At 48.5% G+C, this 14,111-nt stretch overlaps 1 protein-coding gene across 2 annotated transcripts in view; it reads left to right on the top strand.

Moving 5' to 3' along the window:
- The window catches only part of ADCY8 (adenylate cyclase 8), a 235,353-nt gene extending 232,495 nt beyond the window's left edge, over positions 1 to 2,858 (top strand). Inside the window, exons 17-18 of one of the 2 annotated variants that reach the window (XM_018058572.1) lie at positions 200 to 314; positions 2,283 to 2,858. In XM_018058572.1, the coding sequence (XP_017914061.1) occupies positions 200 to 314; positions 2,283 to 2,770 (603 nt within the window). In that variant the 3' untranslated portion in view covers positions 2,771 to 2,858. The remainder of the gene's footprint in view (positions 1 to 199; positions 315 to 2,282) is intronic. The other variant, XM_018058573.1, reaches the window with a different exon arrangement.

Below are 14,111 nucleotides of genomic sequence, written 5' to 3'. Positions count from 1 at the left end.
AGGCACACATATGACGCTCTCTGGAGCAAATCTCCTGGCACCCTGTAATTCTGGACACTGATGACTGTGCGGCTCACAACCTGTACTTCCCTTGAGGGGGGGTGTGGGTGGAGTTAGGTTAGGACACAGACCAGACCCCTGCAGCAGAAATGATCCTGTTTGCCCCATCCAATGACTTCTTCTCTCACGTTCGCTGCAGCAATGCGAGGATAAGTGGGGGCATTTGTGCGCCCTGGCCGATTTCTCCCTCGCCCTGACTGAAAGCATCCAGGAGATCAACAAGCATTCCTTCAACAATTTTGAGCTCCGGATTGGTGAGTAGCAGCTGGAAGGCTGGCTGGCCTCGCTCCATTGAGCCCTTCCGTACCCTGGGCATCAAGCCAGGGGCGCTTTTTCCCGCAAGAATACAGCAGAGCCAGTGTGACCTGGCCAAGGACAGGCCTGTCTGGGCTTCTTCTTGCTCAAGATGCTGGAAGCAGGGGAAGGATTGTGGCCTGTGTGCAGAAATACCAAGAATATGATACACCACAGCTCCTCCCTCCTCCAGCTTATCTGGAATCCCACCCTGCAAGGCCTTGGGTAGAGAGAAAGCTGACTGTCAGTCATTTCCCTCTGTCTCACCTGATGCTAGGGGTCAATGCATTGCCCTGTGGTTCTTCTGGGTATTTGCCTTGAGCCAAAAGCCAGAATTCTGTTCCTGAGGATGTCAGATGCTGAATTGAGCCAGAGACAGGCAGATAGCATTTGAGTTCTTCACTCAGCCACACAGCTCAGCATCCTTTGGGCTTTGGGACACCCTTGTGCAAAACAACAACACAATACTCACAGTGATGTGACAATAGTCATTTACAATGTGTATAACTTGTTAATTTTTTCAGCATCTCTACTAAGCCTGTGGGCAGCGGTGGGTGCGGGGTGCTCCTAAAGCACAGTCTAAAAGTGAACATGTTAGTTGCTCACTCATGTCCAACTCTTTGCGACCCCATGGACTGTAGCCCACCAGGCTCCTCTGTCCATGGGATTCTCCAGGCAAGAATACTGGAGTGGGTTGCCATTTCCTTCTCCAGATGATCTTCCCAACCCAGGGATCAAACCTGGGTCATCTGCATTGCAGGCAGATTTACCATCTGAGCCGCCTGGGAAGCCCAACCTGAAAGCCCCTGCTCAGTCCACATTCACGTTGTATAGATGGGTAAACTCAGGCCCAGAGAAGGGGAGCAACTAGCCTCAAATCACACACCCAGATGGTCCTCCAGCAGCAGCTCCAGGATTTCGTTACTGAGACCAGTGACCTTCTGGGGGCCAGTGTGCAATCTGAAAACAAATGTTCTTGCAGTCCTCATGTCTTAGATATCCTCTGGCTGGTGTGCCATTTTACTTGCTTGGTCCTGCTTTAGTAGCTTTGAAGTATAAAAGGTCAAGTAATAGCTATGCCTGACTTGTTAGATCTAAGGACTCCCTTTGTTCACTGGAATAAAGCAGTGATATTTTATGTTTTGATCGATGGATGGGATGTTCAGGGCTTGTTTCCACTTCTTTCAAGGGCTCTACATGTCCTTTCTGAAATTACTGAATATATATCGAACCAGAAATAAAAAGAACTGTAACCCTGAGCAAAGGCTCTGTAATTTCAGGAGATGTTGCTGAGATTAAGGCCAACCTGTACTTTACACTGGAGGCATAGTTTGGAATTTGGAAAATTATGTGTCCAATGGGATTGGGTGCCTCGGTTTGTGTCTTGGGTCTGCTGTAACCAGCTCTATGACTTGGGCAGGTCTTTTTAATCCTCTGGGACTGCCCTGCTCTGGTGATCCAGTGGATAAGACTCCACACTTCCCCTGCAGGGGTCACAGGTTCAATCCCCTGTCAGGGAACTAAGGTTCCAAATGCCTCGAGGTGCGGCCCAAAATTAGAAAACAAAACTCCCTGAGTGTCAGCTTTATTCTGTATAAGCTGGGTTTTATATCGTTACCTCCTAGTAGTAAGATGAGATGAAAATAGGTGGCCCCGTGGTAAAGACTCTGCCTGCCAATCAGGAGCCACAGAAGGTGTGGGTCTGATCCTGGGTCAGGAAGATCCCCTGGAGGAGGGCATGGCAACCCACTCCAGTATTCTTGCCTGGAGAGTCCCATGGACAGAGGAGCCTGGCGGGCTGCAGTCCGTGGGGTCGCAGGGTCGGACATGGCTGAGCACACACAGGCACACACGTGCTCCCAGGCGGAGGCAGCTCCCTCTGAGACCTCCCTCCTCTCTCATCTCTTGCTCCTTTGCTTCCCTCACAGGCATCAGCCACGGCTCGGTGGTAGCCGGCGTCATCGGCGCTAAGAAACCACAGTACGACATTTGGGGCAAAACCGTGAACCTGGCGAGTCGGATGGACAGCACGGGGGTCAGCGGCAGGATCCAGGTCCCGGAGGAGACCTACCTCATCCTGAAGGACCAGGGCTTTGCCTTTGACTACCGAGGGGAGATCTATGTGAAGGGCATCAGCGAACAGGAAGGGAAAATCAAAACGTACTTTCTCCTGGGAAGAGTCCAGCCCAACCCCTTCATCCTACCCCCCAGGAGACTGCCCGGGCAGTACTCCCTGGCCGCGGTGGTCCTGGGCCTCGTCCAGTCCCTCAACAGGCAGAGGCAGAAGCAGCTGCTGAACGAGAACAACAACACGGGCATTATCAAGGGCCACTACAACCGGCGGACTTTGCTGACACCCAGCGGGCCAGAGCCGGGAGCCCCAGCCGAAGGCGCCGACAAGTCCGAGTTGCCATGAACGCATTTTCTTTGTGTTTCTTTTTTTGTATTTCTTTTATATATAAAATAAATATACTAATAAAAAGGTTTAATTTTTTTTAGAACAAGGATGGTTTCGTTGGTCTCTGGATGCTCTAGATCGAAGACACGATCTGAGTTTCTCTCCCGTCACAGACATTTCTTCATCGTCTCTTATGTACACGGTTTATTGGGAAGTGAATATAAGTAAGGCCTTGTCCTTGACCTTCAGAAGCTCGCAATGAACTGTGGAAAGAGAGACCTGTAAACAGAGACTCAATATAGTGGGATCCGCATAAAGAGCTGCTGCTTATAGAGCGCTTGTCATGTGCCTGGTATGTGATAATTTTGACGGATAATATTCCTATAAACCAATACATAATACTCTGCTTTCAGAGTGTTTAGGGGCTTCCCTGGTGGCACTGAAAAGTGAAAGAGAGGTGAAAGTGAAAGCTGCTCAGTCATGTCGGACTGTATAGTCCATGGAATTCTCCAGGCCAGAACACTGGAGTGGGTAGCCTTTCCCTTCCCCAGGGGATCTTCCCAATCCAGGGATCAAACCCAGGTCTCCCACATTGCAGGCAGATTCTTTACCAGCTGAGCCACCAGGGAAGCCCTCCTGGTAGCACTAGTGGTAAAGAGCCCACCTGCCAATGCAGGACACACAAGAGATGCAAGTTTGATCTCTGGGTTGGGAAGATCCTCTGGAGTAAGAAATGGCAGCCCACTCCAGTATTCTTGCCTGCAGAATCCCATGGACAGAGGAGCCTGGTGGGCTACACTCCCTGGGGTTGAGAAGAATCAGACATGACTAAGCATGGAAGAGTGCTTTCAGAGAGGGGTAGAGGCAATGAAAAAAAAAAAAAATTATGTAAGACAACTGTGATAAAGAATTGAAGATCATGGACTTCCCTGGCGGTCCAGAGGTTAAGACACTGCTTTTCCAGTGCAGGGTACACAGGTTCGATCCCTGGTTGGGGAACTAAGATCCCACATGCTGTGGCCAAAAAAGAAAGAATTGGAGGTCAAGCATGTTCTTTGAACTGAAGGCACCAGGGAGGGCATCTTTGAGGATATGCTGCTAAAGATTAGCCCTAAATGATGAGAAAGAGGAAAGCCGTAGAACTTGGGAGAAAAGTGACCCAAGCAGAAGGAACAGACAAATGCCCTGAGGTGGGATCAAGACCACTGGATCGGATGGAAGCACAATGAGAAGGCAGCAGGTGGGTGAGCAGGTTCAGGCAGGTGCGCTGTTTCCTGGGAAGACTGCATGCTAAGCTCTGCTCTTCTGACTGCAGAGCCTGCAAAGCTTCATACAGATGAGAAAGCTCAGAAACAGTAAAGGAATTGCCCAGGATCTTATAGTTAGGTGTAGAACTAGGCTCGGAACCGTATTGGTCAATAATAGCTAAGTGCTGTTAACAAATGACTCCCACTCTTAGCAGCTGAAATGAAATGAGAGATTTAGATCTCATTTATGTCCTGTTCAATGTGTGGCAGGGGCCTTCCTGGTAATGGTCTCAGGATCTCAGTCTCCTTCCACTTGGAGTCCTCTGCCTGATCCTCTCTATCCAGCCAGCTATAGGGAAGAGAGGGAAAGAAAGGGAGGTCACTCAGAAGGCCTTGAGTACCAGGCCTGGGAGTCACCCATATTATTATATTTTTCTATCATCAACCAGAACGCAGTCACTAGCCCCACCTCAGGGCAAGTGAGGTGAGGAGATGGATTCTTCCTGTGTTCACCACTAAGAGAAAGCTGAAATGTAATGAGAAATACTGTCTCTTCCATAAGAATCTATACCTGGGGACTTCCCTGGTGGTCCAGTGGATAAGACTTCGCCTTCCAGGTCAGGGGGTGGGTGTTCAATCCCTGGTCCAGGAGGAAGCTAAGATCCCCTCACAGCCAGAAAAGCAAAATATAAAACAGAAGCAATATTGTAATAAATTCAATAAAGGATTTAAAAATAGTACACTTCCAAAAAAAATCTTAAAAAGAAGAATCCATACCTGTCTAAGCCCACGTGTGCAAACACGAAGCTCTTCTGATAAGTTTCATGCTGGAGGGGAGGACAAGGTTTAAGTAATGAAAGGAAAAGTAGTAAATTCCAATCACTATCTAACTCTTGACTCTTAACTATAGCTCGTTGAAAAGAAAGTTAGCATCGGAAACGAATCTATAGTAGATACACTCTCAAAGAAATATCCACCTGCGTTACCTCAGCTGAGACCATCACGACAGAAGAGAAACTACACTCTCTGCTGTTGTTCACCCGCTAAGTCATGTCCGACTCTTTGCGACCCCATGGACTGCAGCATGTCAGGCTTCCTGGCCCATCACTATCTCCCAGAGTTTGCTCAAACTCATGAGAAGCACAAAGTACAGAGAAGGAGTTGAGGTTCAGGTGGACTTCAACCTTGGAGCCAAGTTCAGAAAGTTTTTCATTCTCAGAAATTTTGCACATATCAAAGAAGTATAGGAGGCCCCAGTGGAACGTGGAGAGGGTGTCAGGTGAGAAAGCCTCTGTGAGCAAAGCCCATGACCAACATCAGGGCTTATCATTTTCTTTGCAGACTCACAGAAAGCCAGAGAAAGCCTTGAGTTTTATTCAGTCCAACCTGCTGGGGACATTTAAACAAGGGAAAGCTCAGGGCATACCAAGGCCTAGAGCCATAGGATAGAGGTGGGGAGCTGAGTTCAGGTAGGTTGGGGCCCAGCAAACATCACAGCAAGAGGCCAGCCTCGGTGGAGAGTCTGGCTGAGAAAGCACAGCATCCAGCAGAGAAACCTGACATGTGGCATCCGGCTTTGGGCTAATCCACAACACAGGGCCCTTCTGGAAGCTGGGGACAGTTCAGCAGAGGCTTCAGTGAGCAGACAAGCCCTGGTGAGCTGGATCCTGCCCCAGGAACAGAGGTTGTCCCTAAACTCAGAGCTGGGACTCAGGACAAGGTCCCCGGACTAGAAGTAGAATGTGGTCCCAGGTGTGATGGCTGGGCAGACCCTAAGGGAGACAGCATGGGGCCAAACACAGGTCAATGGATGCCACCCATCTGGGCGTAACAGTGAAGCTGCCACTGTGAGTCTTCACCCAGAACCCATCCCTGACTCAGGAATATTGAGATTTTGGGCAGTGAGATATAGGCAATGGAGACCCCATCCTGAGTCTGGGAGGTGTGGCTTCATTCCGGGTTCCATCAAGCAGAGGAGCAAGGGGGCAAGGCGGTGCTGAGAATCACCATCGGATCATCAAGAACCCCACAAAGAGAAGGTCCCGTCTCGGCTCCAAAATGCCCAGCCCCAAATCACTCAGTGCTTGCCCCCCAGGCCAGTCTGTTTCATGACCCCACGGGGCATGCAGAGTTTGCATATGAAGGGCAAAGGGCAAGAGACATAACCAGGCAACCAGCCTGTGGTTGAATAGCCGATAAGCACACCTCCTCTTGGGCCTTGGATAAGTGAAGGGTGATGGTCTTCCTGAAGTCAGATGTATTTTCTATTTACCTACTTTTTAGTCCACTCAGCTCATTTGTTCAAAGAACTTCAAATGTCAAGTGATTTCCAGGAACCTGGCATAACTCAGAAATAATCCTGGCATCGTATTCCATCCAGGGGCTCCAGACTCACCTTTTCTTTTCTGAACTCTACTTGTGACATTTTAGGTTTGATCTTAGAAATGTCAAGTATCAACTCTGGCAGTGCAAAAAGAAACACAGAACAGGATACTGGCTTAGGTTACGTATGTTCAGGCCTAAGAGGGGCCTTCTCAACAGCTCTGTATTCTTGACCTGATGATGACATCTTCTGGGTGCTGACCCCCGCCTTCTGTTGATCAGCCTGTGTAGGTAACGCACATTTTCCAGCAAGACAAGCACAGCCTCTCTTAGAGAACAGGCAAGGCGTCTACCTACCTACAAGGGCTGGATCTGAGGACCTGCTACCTCCCAACCCCCCATCCCCAAAAGTTAAGAGGATCATCCTGAGTTCAGGGTTGCCCCCAGCAGCTCCACTGCTTTCCTCCTGCCTTGGGAACCATGTGAGTGTTGTTGCTCTCAGCTGGAAGTAAGTACAATGTTGTCATCTCCATTCTACAGATGAAGGGACTGAGGCACAGAGAATTTGAGTCACTCACCCTGGAAAGATCTCTGATGTCATTGTCATTTAGCCGCTAAGTTGGGTCCAATCCCAGGGACTGTAGCCCGCCAGGCTCCTCTGTCCATGCGATTTCCCAGGCAAGAACACTGGAGTGGGTTTCCCTTTCCTTCTCCAGGAAAGGTCTTACAACCAGAAAATGGAGGTGCTAGGATTCAAACCCAGGCGGTCAGATTCTAGAGTTCTTTCCTAAAGCACCGCTGCCCAACCCTGTGATGGATCAATCACACTCTATAAATGAAAGTTAAATTCTGGGTGGATTCCCCACCAGGGGGCGGCAGGCTGAGTAAAGGGGTGAGGATGGCAGGACTCTGAAGCGGCTGACATCAGGACAGCCTGGACCACTTGTCCTGGTTCCGAGCACCCTCATCCTCTGTTGCCGTGGGTGAAACAACCATTATCCTTCTCCGTGTGTTGTGATGTGGGAAGGGTTGGGAGGTACATAGTTTCTTGAGGTGTGCAGACCTGGGTTCAACTCCTCTCTCTACCTCTTCTCAGCTATTTGATGTCAGGCCTGTGGCATAGGGTTTCCCTGTGGCTCAGACAGTAAAGAATCCAGCTGCAGGGCAGGAGACCTGGCTTGATCCCTGGGTCAGGAAGATCCCCTGGAGAAGGAAATGGCAACGCACTCCAGTATTCTCGCCTAGGAAATTTCATGGACAGAGGAGCCTGGTGGGCGATAGTCCACAGGGTCACAAAAGAGTCAGACACAACAGAGTAACTAACAAGTGGCAAAAACTCTGCACCTCAAGTTCTTCAGCTGTTACAGGGGGATCATAAAGGATGCCATCATGATTTGGAATTTTGAAATTTGCAGATCTGAGAAATATGATAAACAACACCACATACTAAAAAATATCCCCAGAGGGGCCTGAGACAGTGCTCAGTAATTAAAACCATTAATAATGTTGTATTAATACGTGAATATTCACACCAAGCAGCTTAACTAAAGACTATAAATAGGACTCAGTTCATGTTGAGCCCCCAAATTCATTATAAAACAAACTTCAGTCTTTAGGTCTTATTGGGTTTTGGAGTGGAGTTGCAGCATTGTCACCCAGGCCGCCAGGTAAGGCTGCCACAAAGATAACAGGTGAAAACGCACCCAGAACACTCAGCGTCGCGGCCCTCTGCTGCACCATTTTTGCTATTATTATTAAACACACATGATTTTCTTGAAATAGTGGACATTTGCCATTTTTTTCTCGTCTTGATACCATCATCTCTATTTGCAAACTTTTCTTTAACAAGTAGGTATTCCTTTAAGAGTGAAAAATGACAGTTAAGAAAAAGTAAAGCACATGGGCTTATCTAAAGGGCTTCAGAAGGGCTCACTGGCTCCTCCTGAGTCAGAGGGGCTGGACCACTCCCGGGATGGAGGCAGCCGTCTTGCAGAGGGGGGCCAGCCAGACAGCATGCAGGAGTCCCCCACCTCATGGGTAGAATGTTCCCAGGGCCACAGTAACCACTGCTGACCTGATTCAGGGCTGTTCTTTTGGATGCAGTACAGGAAGGAGTGTTGGAAACTCACTTCCCTTCGTGACATTTTTATTCCAGACCCATGGGCTTCTCTGACACTCTGGCTCCCATGCCAACCAGCCTTTCCAAGTGAGAATGTTGCTCTCAGATTAGCTGTGGGCTCCACAGCACTGAGCCCAATATTTTATTGATGAGTTACCAGGGGCAGGGTGCCCTGCAGGATGACACCTTGTGCCTTCTTGAATTATTAACTGCATGTCAGCCACCCTCCTGCCCTCCCACCCTGGGAAAGTAATATTCCCACTCTCGGAGTGAGCACCCCAACCCTTCTGAGTTGACTGTGCATTTGTCTTTACTGTTTATCTTTAATTAATTTTCACTGGAGTATAGCCGCTTTACAAAGTTGTGTTAATTTCTACTGTAGAGCAAAGTGAATCAGCCACACGTGTACAGATATCCCCTCTTTTTTTTGGATTGGCTTCCCATTTAGGTCAACACAGAGCATTGAATAGAGTTCCCCGTGTAAGCTCTCATTAATTATCTATTTCATACAGAGTAGTGTATACATGCCTGGAGGGGGGCATGGCAACCCCCTCCAGTCTTCTTGCCTGGAGAATTCCCGTGGACAGGAGCCCGGCAGGCTACAGTCCGTGGGGTCGTGAAGAATCGGTCACGACCGAGCGACAAGCACAGCACATAGTGCGCGGACATCAATCCCAATCTCCCATTCATCCCACCGCCCCGCCCCCTCCCCTCGGTATCCGCACATTTGCTCTCTGTCTGTGTCTCTATTTCTACTTTGAAAATAAGTTCATCTGTACCATTTTTGTAGATTCCATACAAGCGATATTATACAATTGTCTTCAACTTTTATAAAACAGTGTGACTCAAATGCAATCAATTTCAGTTTAGAAATAATAATTTCAAACATAGCCTCTTCAGAACACTAACCCCCTATCTCGATATTATCATGACCATAATGATCATGAGAATTAACATCTTCAAAGTACTTGGCCAAGTGGATCCTGCCACTGATCCTGCCAGACATACAAGTTGGAAGGCAGAGGAAGGATCCAAACTGAAGATGCAATCATGACGCTGATTCTTCCTGGAGTACTTGATCCAGCCCTCCTTGCCTCCTTCATAGGATGCTCCCTTCCTCTGCTCTGCGTAGCTACTTTCCTACTGAGCAAGACTTCAGTCTTGCTGCAGCTTTCCGACTCCTCCCCCCTAAGCTGGCTTCCTCCTCGGCACAATCCTGCTTGGCACCCTGCTTCCCTTGCACGCCCAGGAGCGTGCTCTCACACTTTACCAGACTTCTTCCCATGATACCAGCCACCATCTCTGCAGATGATTCTAAGGGTAAGCCCAGACCTCTCTTCTGAACTGGGAAATCAAATATCTAACAGGTTTCATGGCAAAACCCTGGCTGTCGCATGAGCTTCAAGTCTAATCCTCTGTAAGAAGCTCATCTTCTCTTCCTCAGCCTCGCTGTGGCCCCAGCCAGGCTGAGGGCAACTCCTTATATCCAGTTTGGGGGAAGTACATCAAGCTGTTTCTCCATCCATCCTTCCCCTTCTCCCTCTTACTCCTGAGCTCCGGCTCTTATCACAAGCCCACACATATCACCCAGGCATACATGAACCACACCGTGAGCCTTGCTTAAGACCCTGCAGAGAATAGGCTGGTTTCTCCTCCCATGATAGCTCTCTGACCTGAAGCCCACTTGCTTGGGATCCAATGAGGCCCTGTCATCCAGTGGTTAACTGTAGACTTTGGAGCCAGGGGAACCGGATTGCAAATTTATCAATATGTTGCCCAAACAAAACTGCGCTCTAGCTACCTCCACCTCAGGTCCTAGATTTTTCCTTGAGTAGAAATAAAATCTCTCCAACCCCCTGTACCTTGGAACACGATAGCCCAGAACCCCACAGGGGAGGGAATCCGAGGGTGTGGTTCTTGGCTCCTCCGTGCTGCAGAGGGGAGCTAAGCTAGGATGGGGTGACAGTGAGGCCAAGGTGACAGTCGACAGCCAGCATGCCAGTGTGCCCCCAGCCCCCCCACTGCCCACTGTGCCTTGGCACCCTGCTTCCCTTGCACCCCCAGGAGTGTGCGCTCACACTTTACCACACTTTATAATAAACTACTAATCATCTGTGACTTCCCCATCTGCTAATTACAGATGAGATCATAGTTCACATTAACAGTTTAAAATGCAATGCTCTAAGCCCCTCTTGTTTCAGTAGAAGGATTTTGTGTCTCTTCCAGAGAATCCAATCTCCAAAAAGATTGTTTTCGGCCAGCTTCAAGGCCAGTGGCATCCAGGCCTCATAGAGGAAAGGCTTCAGTGAAGGAAAGTGATCAGGACCATGTTTCAGTCTAGCTTCTAACACTGAAGGTGATGTCATGACTAGCATCAGTCAGGCAGTTCAGTCACTCAATCATATCCGACTCTTTGTGACCCCATGGACTGCAGCATGCCAGGCCTCCCTGTCCGTCACCAACTCCCAGAGTCCACCCAAACCCATGTCCATTGAGTCAATGATGCCATCCAACCATCTCATCCTCTGTCATCCTCTTCTCCTCCTGCCCTCAATCTTTCCCAGCATCAGGGTCTTTTCAAATGAGTCAGCTCTTCGCATGAGGTGGCCAAAGTACTGGAGTTTCAGCTTCAACATCAGTCCTTCCAATGAACATTCAGGACTGATTTCCTTTAGGATGGATTGGTTGGATCTCCTTGCAGTCCAAGGGACTCTCAAGAGTCTTCTCCAGCACCACAGTTCAAAAGCATCAATTCTTCAGCACTCAGCCTTCTTCACAGTCCAACTCTCACATTCATACATGACCACTGGAGAAACCATAGCCTTGACTAGATGGAGATGGACCTTTGTTGTCAGAGTAATGTCTCTGCTTTTGAATATGCTGTCTAGGTTGGTCATAACTTTTCTCCCAAGGAGTAAGCATCTTTTAATTTCATGGCTGCAATCACCATCTGCAGTGATTTTGGAGCCCCCAAAAATAAAGTCTGCCACTACTTCCACTGTTTTTCCATCTATTTGCCATGAAGTGACGGGACCAGATGCCATGATCTTAGTTTTCTGAATGTTGAGCTTTAAGCCAACTTTTTCACTCTCCTCTTTCACTTTCATCAAGAGGCTCTTTAGTTCCTCTTCATTTTCTGCCATAAGGATGGTGTCATCTGCATATCTGAGGTTCTTGATATTTCTCCCGGCAATCTTGATTCCAGCTTTTGCTTCTTCCCACCCAGCGTTCCTTATGATGTACTCTATATATAAGTTAAATATGCAGGGTGACAATATACAGCCTTGACGTACTCCATTTCTTATTTGGAATCAGACTGTTGTTCCATGTCCAGTACTAACTGTTGCTTCCTGACCTGCATATAGATTTCTCAGGAGGCAGGTCAGGTGGTCTGGTATTCCCATCTCTTTCAGAATTTTCCACAGTTTATTGTGATCCACACAGTCAAAGGCTTTGGCATAGTCAATAAAGCAGAAATAGGTGTTTTTCTGGAACTCTTGCTTTGTCTATGGTCCAACAGATGTTGGCAATTTGTTCTCTGGTTCCTCTGCCTTTTCTAAATCCAGCTTGAACATCTGGTAGTTCATGGTTCATGTATTGCTGAAGCCTGGCTTGGAGAACCTCATTTACCTCCCCACCAGCCGATCAGAAGTATGTCCACCAGCTGATCATGCTCCCTTTGAACCATTGCTATAAAACTCCTGACTACCCACTCCAGGTTGTCCCAGGTTTGAGCATTACTTTGCTACGTGTGAGATGAGTGCAGTTATGCAGTAGTCTGAGCATTCTTTGGCATTGCCTTTCTTAGGAATTGGAATGAAAACTGACCTTTTCCAGTCCTGTGGCCACTGTTGAGTTTTCCAAATTTGCTGGCATATTGAGTGCAGCACTTTCACAGCATCATCTTTTAGGATTTGAAATAGCTCCACTGGAATTCCATCACCCCCACTAGCTTTGTTCGTAGTGATGCTTCCTAAGGCCTACTTGACTTTCCATTCCGGGATGTCTGGCTGTAGGTGAGTGATCACACCATTGTGATTATCTGGTCATGAAGATCTTTTTTGTACAGTTCATTTGTTGAATGAATAAATGAATGAACCGCTAAACGTACTCAAGAAAGAAGCTGTACATGAGCAAGATCTCATGAGTAGGTCTGCCTGCTCAGAAGATAAAGCTCAGACTCTCCAGAAAGCCCTCCCAGACTTGGTCCCTGACCCCTCTTTTCCCATCTCTTTACCTATTCCTTCCTCATCCTCTGCAGGAGGACAGGGAGGAGGGGCAGAGTATTCCACACCATCCACCAGAGTCTTCCAAGGGTACAGATGACAGATGAACCCAAAAAGTCTTCCAGGAGGACATCCTGGTCAACAAGGTAGGGGGGCTGTGAAAGAGTATCAATAACCACCTCCACCCCAGGTTTAGAGTCCTCAGTGAGTGTCCTTCTGAAGCTTAATCCTGCCTTTGTAAACTTGACACAGAATTAAATCTTAGAGACTGAGTTTTGGGTGAAGTCAAAAAGAAAAGCTTTATTGTTTGCCCAGCAAAGGGAACCACAGTGGGTTAATACCCTCAAAACAGTGTGTCTCAACCTGGAGCGGGTAGTCAGGAGTTTCATAGCAACGGTTCAAAGGGAGCATGATCAGCTGGTGGACATACTTCTGATCGGCTGGTGGGGAGGTAAGTGCGAGCCAGCATCATCAACCTTCTGGTTCCAACCCATCTGGGATCTACATACTTGTGGGCAGCATACTGTGAACGTCCCCCACCTGGAGGGGGCTTCAGTATGGGCAAACAGCTCAAAGATATTGTTGTGTGTATTCCCTGAGAGGGACCAGGACCCTGCCCGAAGGCTGCACTATTGTTCCTTAACTGCTCTTCCCTGGTCTCTGCACCCCCTGTGCTTAATGCTTAGTCGCTCAGTCATGTCTGATTCTGGGGCCTGCCAGGTTCCTCTCTGCATGGAATTTTCCAGGCAAGATTCTTGGGCCTGCCAGGTTCCTCTCTGCATGGAATTTGCCAGGCAAGAATGCTGGAGTGGTCCTCCAGGGGATCTTCCCAATCCAGGGATCGAATCCAGGTCTTCCACATTGCAGGCGGGTTCTTTACTACCATCTGAGCCACCAGGAAAGCACATGAATACTGGAGTGGTTAGCCTATCCCTTCTCCAGGGGAACTTCCCGACTCAGGAATCGAACCGGGCTCTCCCGCATTGCAGGCAGATTCTTTGCCAGCTGAGCTACCAGGAAAGCCCCGCCACATCCCTTCCTTTCCCTAATTAGCAACTGTTTGAACCTGCTCCTTGGAACTCAGGGAAGGTCATGGAGCCCGAAGGAAGCCTGTTTCCTGTAATCAAGGAAGGAGATGGGGCGCAGAAAGGCTTCTCTGCCCAGGAGGCCCACAGGTTCACTCCTTTAGAACCGAGAACCAACACCCCCTTCAGAGAAAATCTCGAATTTCCAAGATGACCCCTGGGCTGTTACCCTTTGCTTTACTCAGGCTGTTGAATTCCTCTGTGGCTTAAAGATCCCACATTGAGGCCTCATTTAGCTCAAGCCTCAGTCTTGGATTCCAGTCTTTTTTCCTGCTCATTAGATTTACTCTCCACTCACCTCATTTTCATTTATTTTCTCCGTTGGTTTCAAGGAGGGCAGGGCAGGCAGGCAGGTTGCAG

This window comes from Capra hircus, chromosome 14 (assembly GCF_001704415.2).
Source record: "Capra hircus breed San Clemente chromosome 14, ASM170441v1, whole genome shotgun sequence".
NCBI classification, from domain to species: Eukaryota; Metazoa; Chordata; class Mammalia; order Artiodactyla; family Bovidae; genus Capra; species Capra hircus.
The sequence above is the reverse complement of the archived record's forward strand: the minus strand, read 5'-3'. Positions and strand labels throughout refer to the sequence as shown.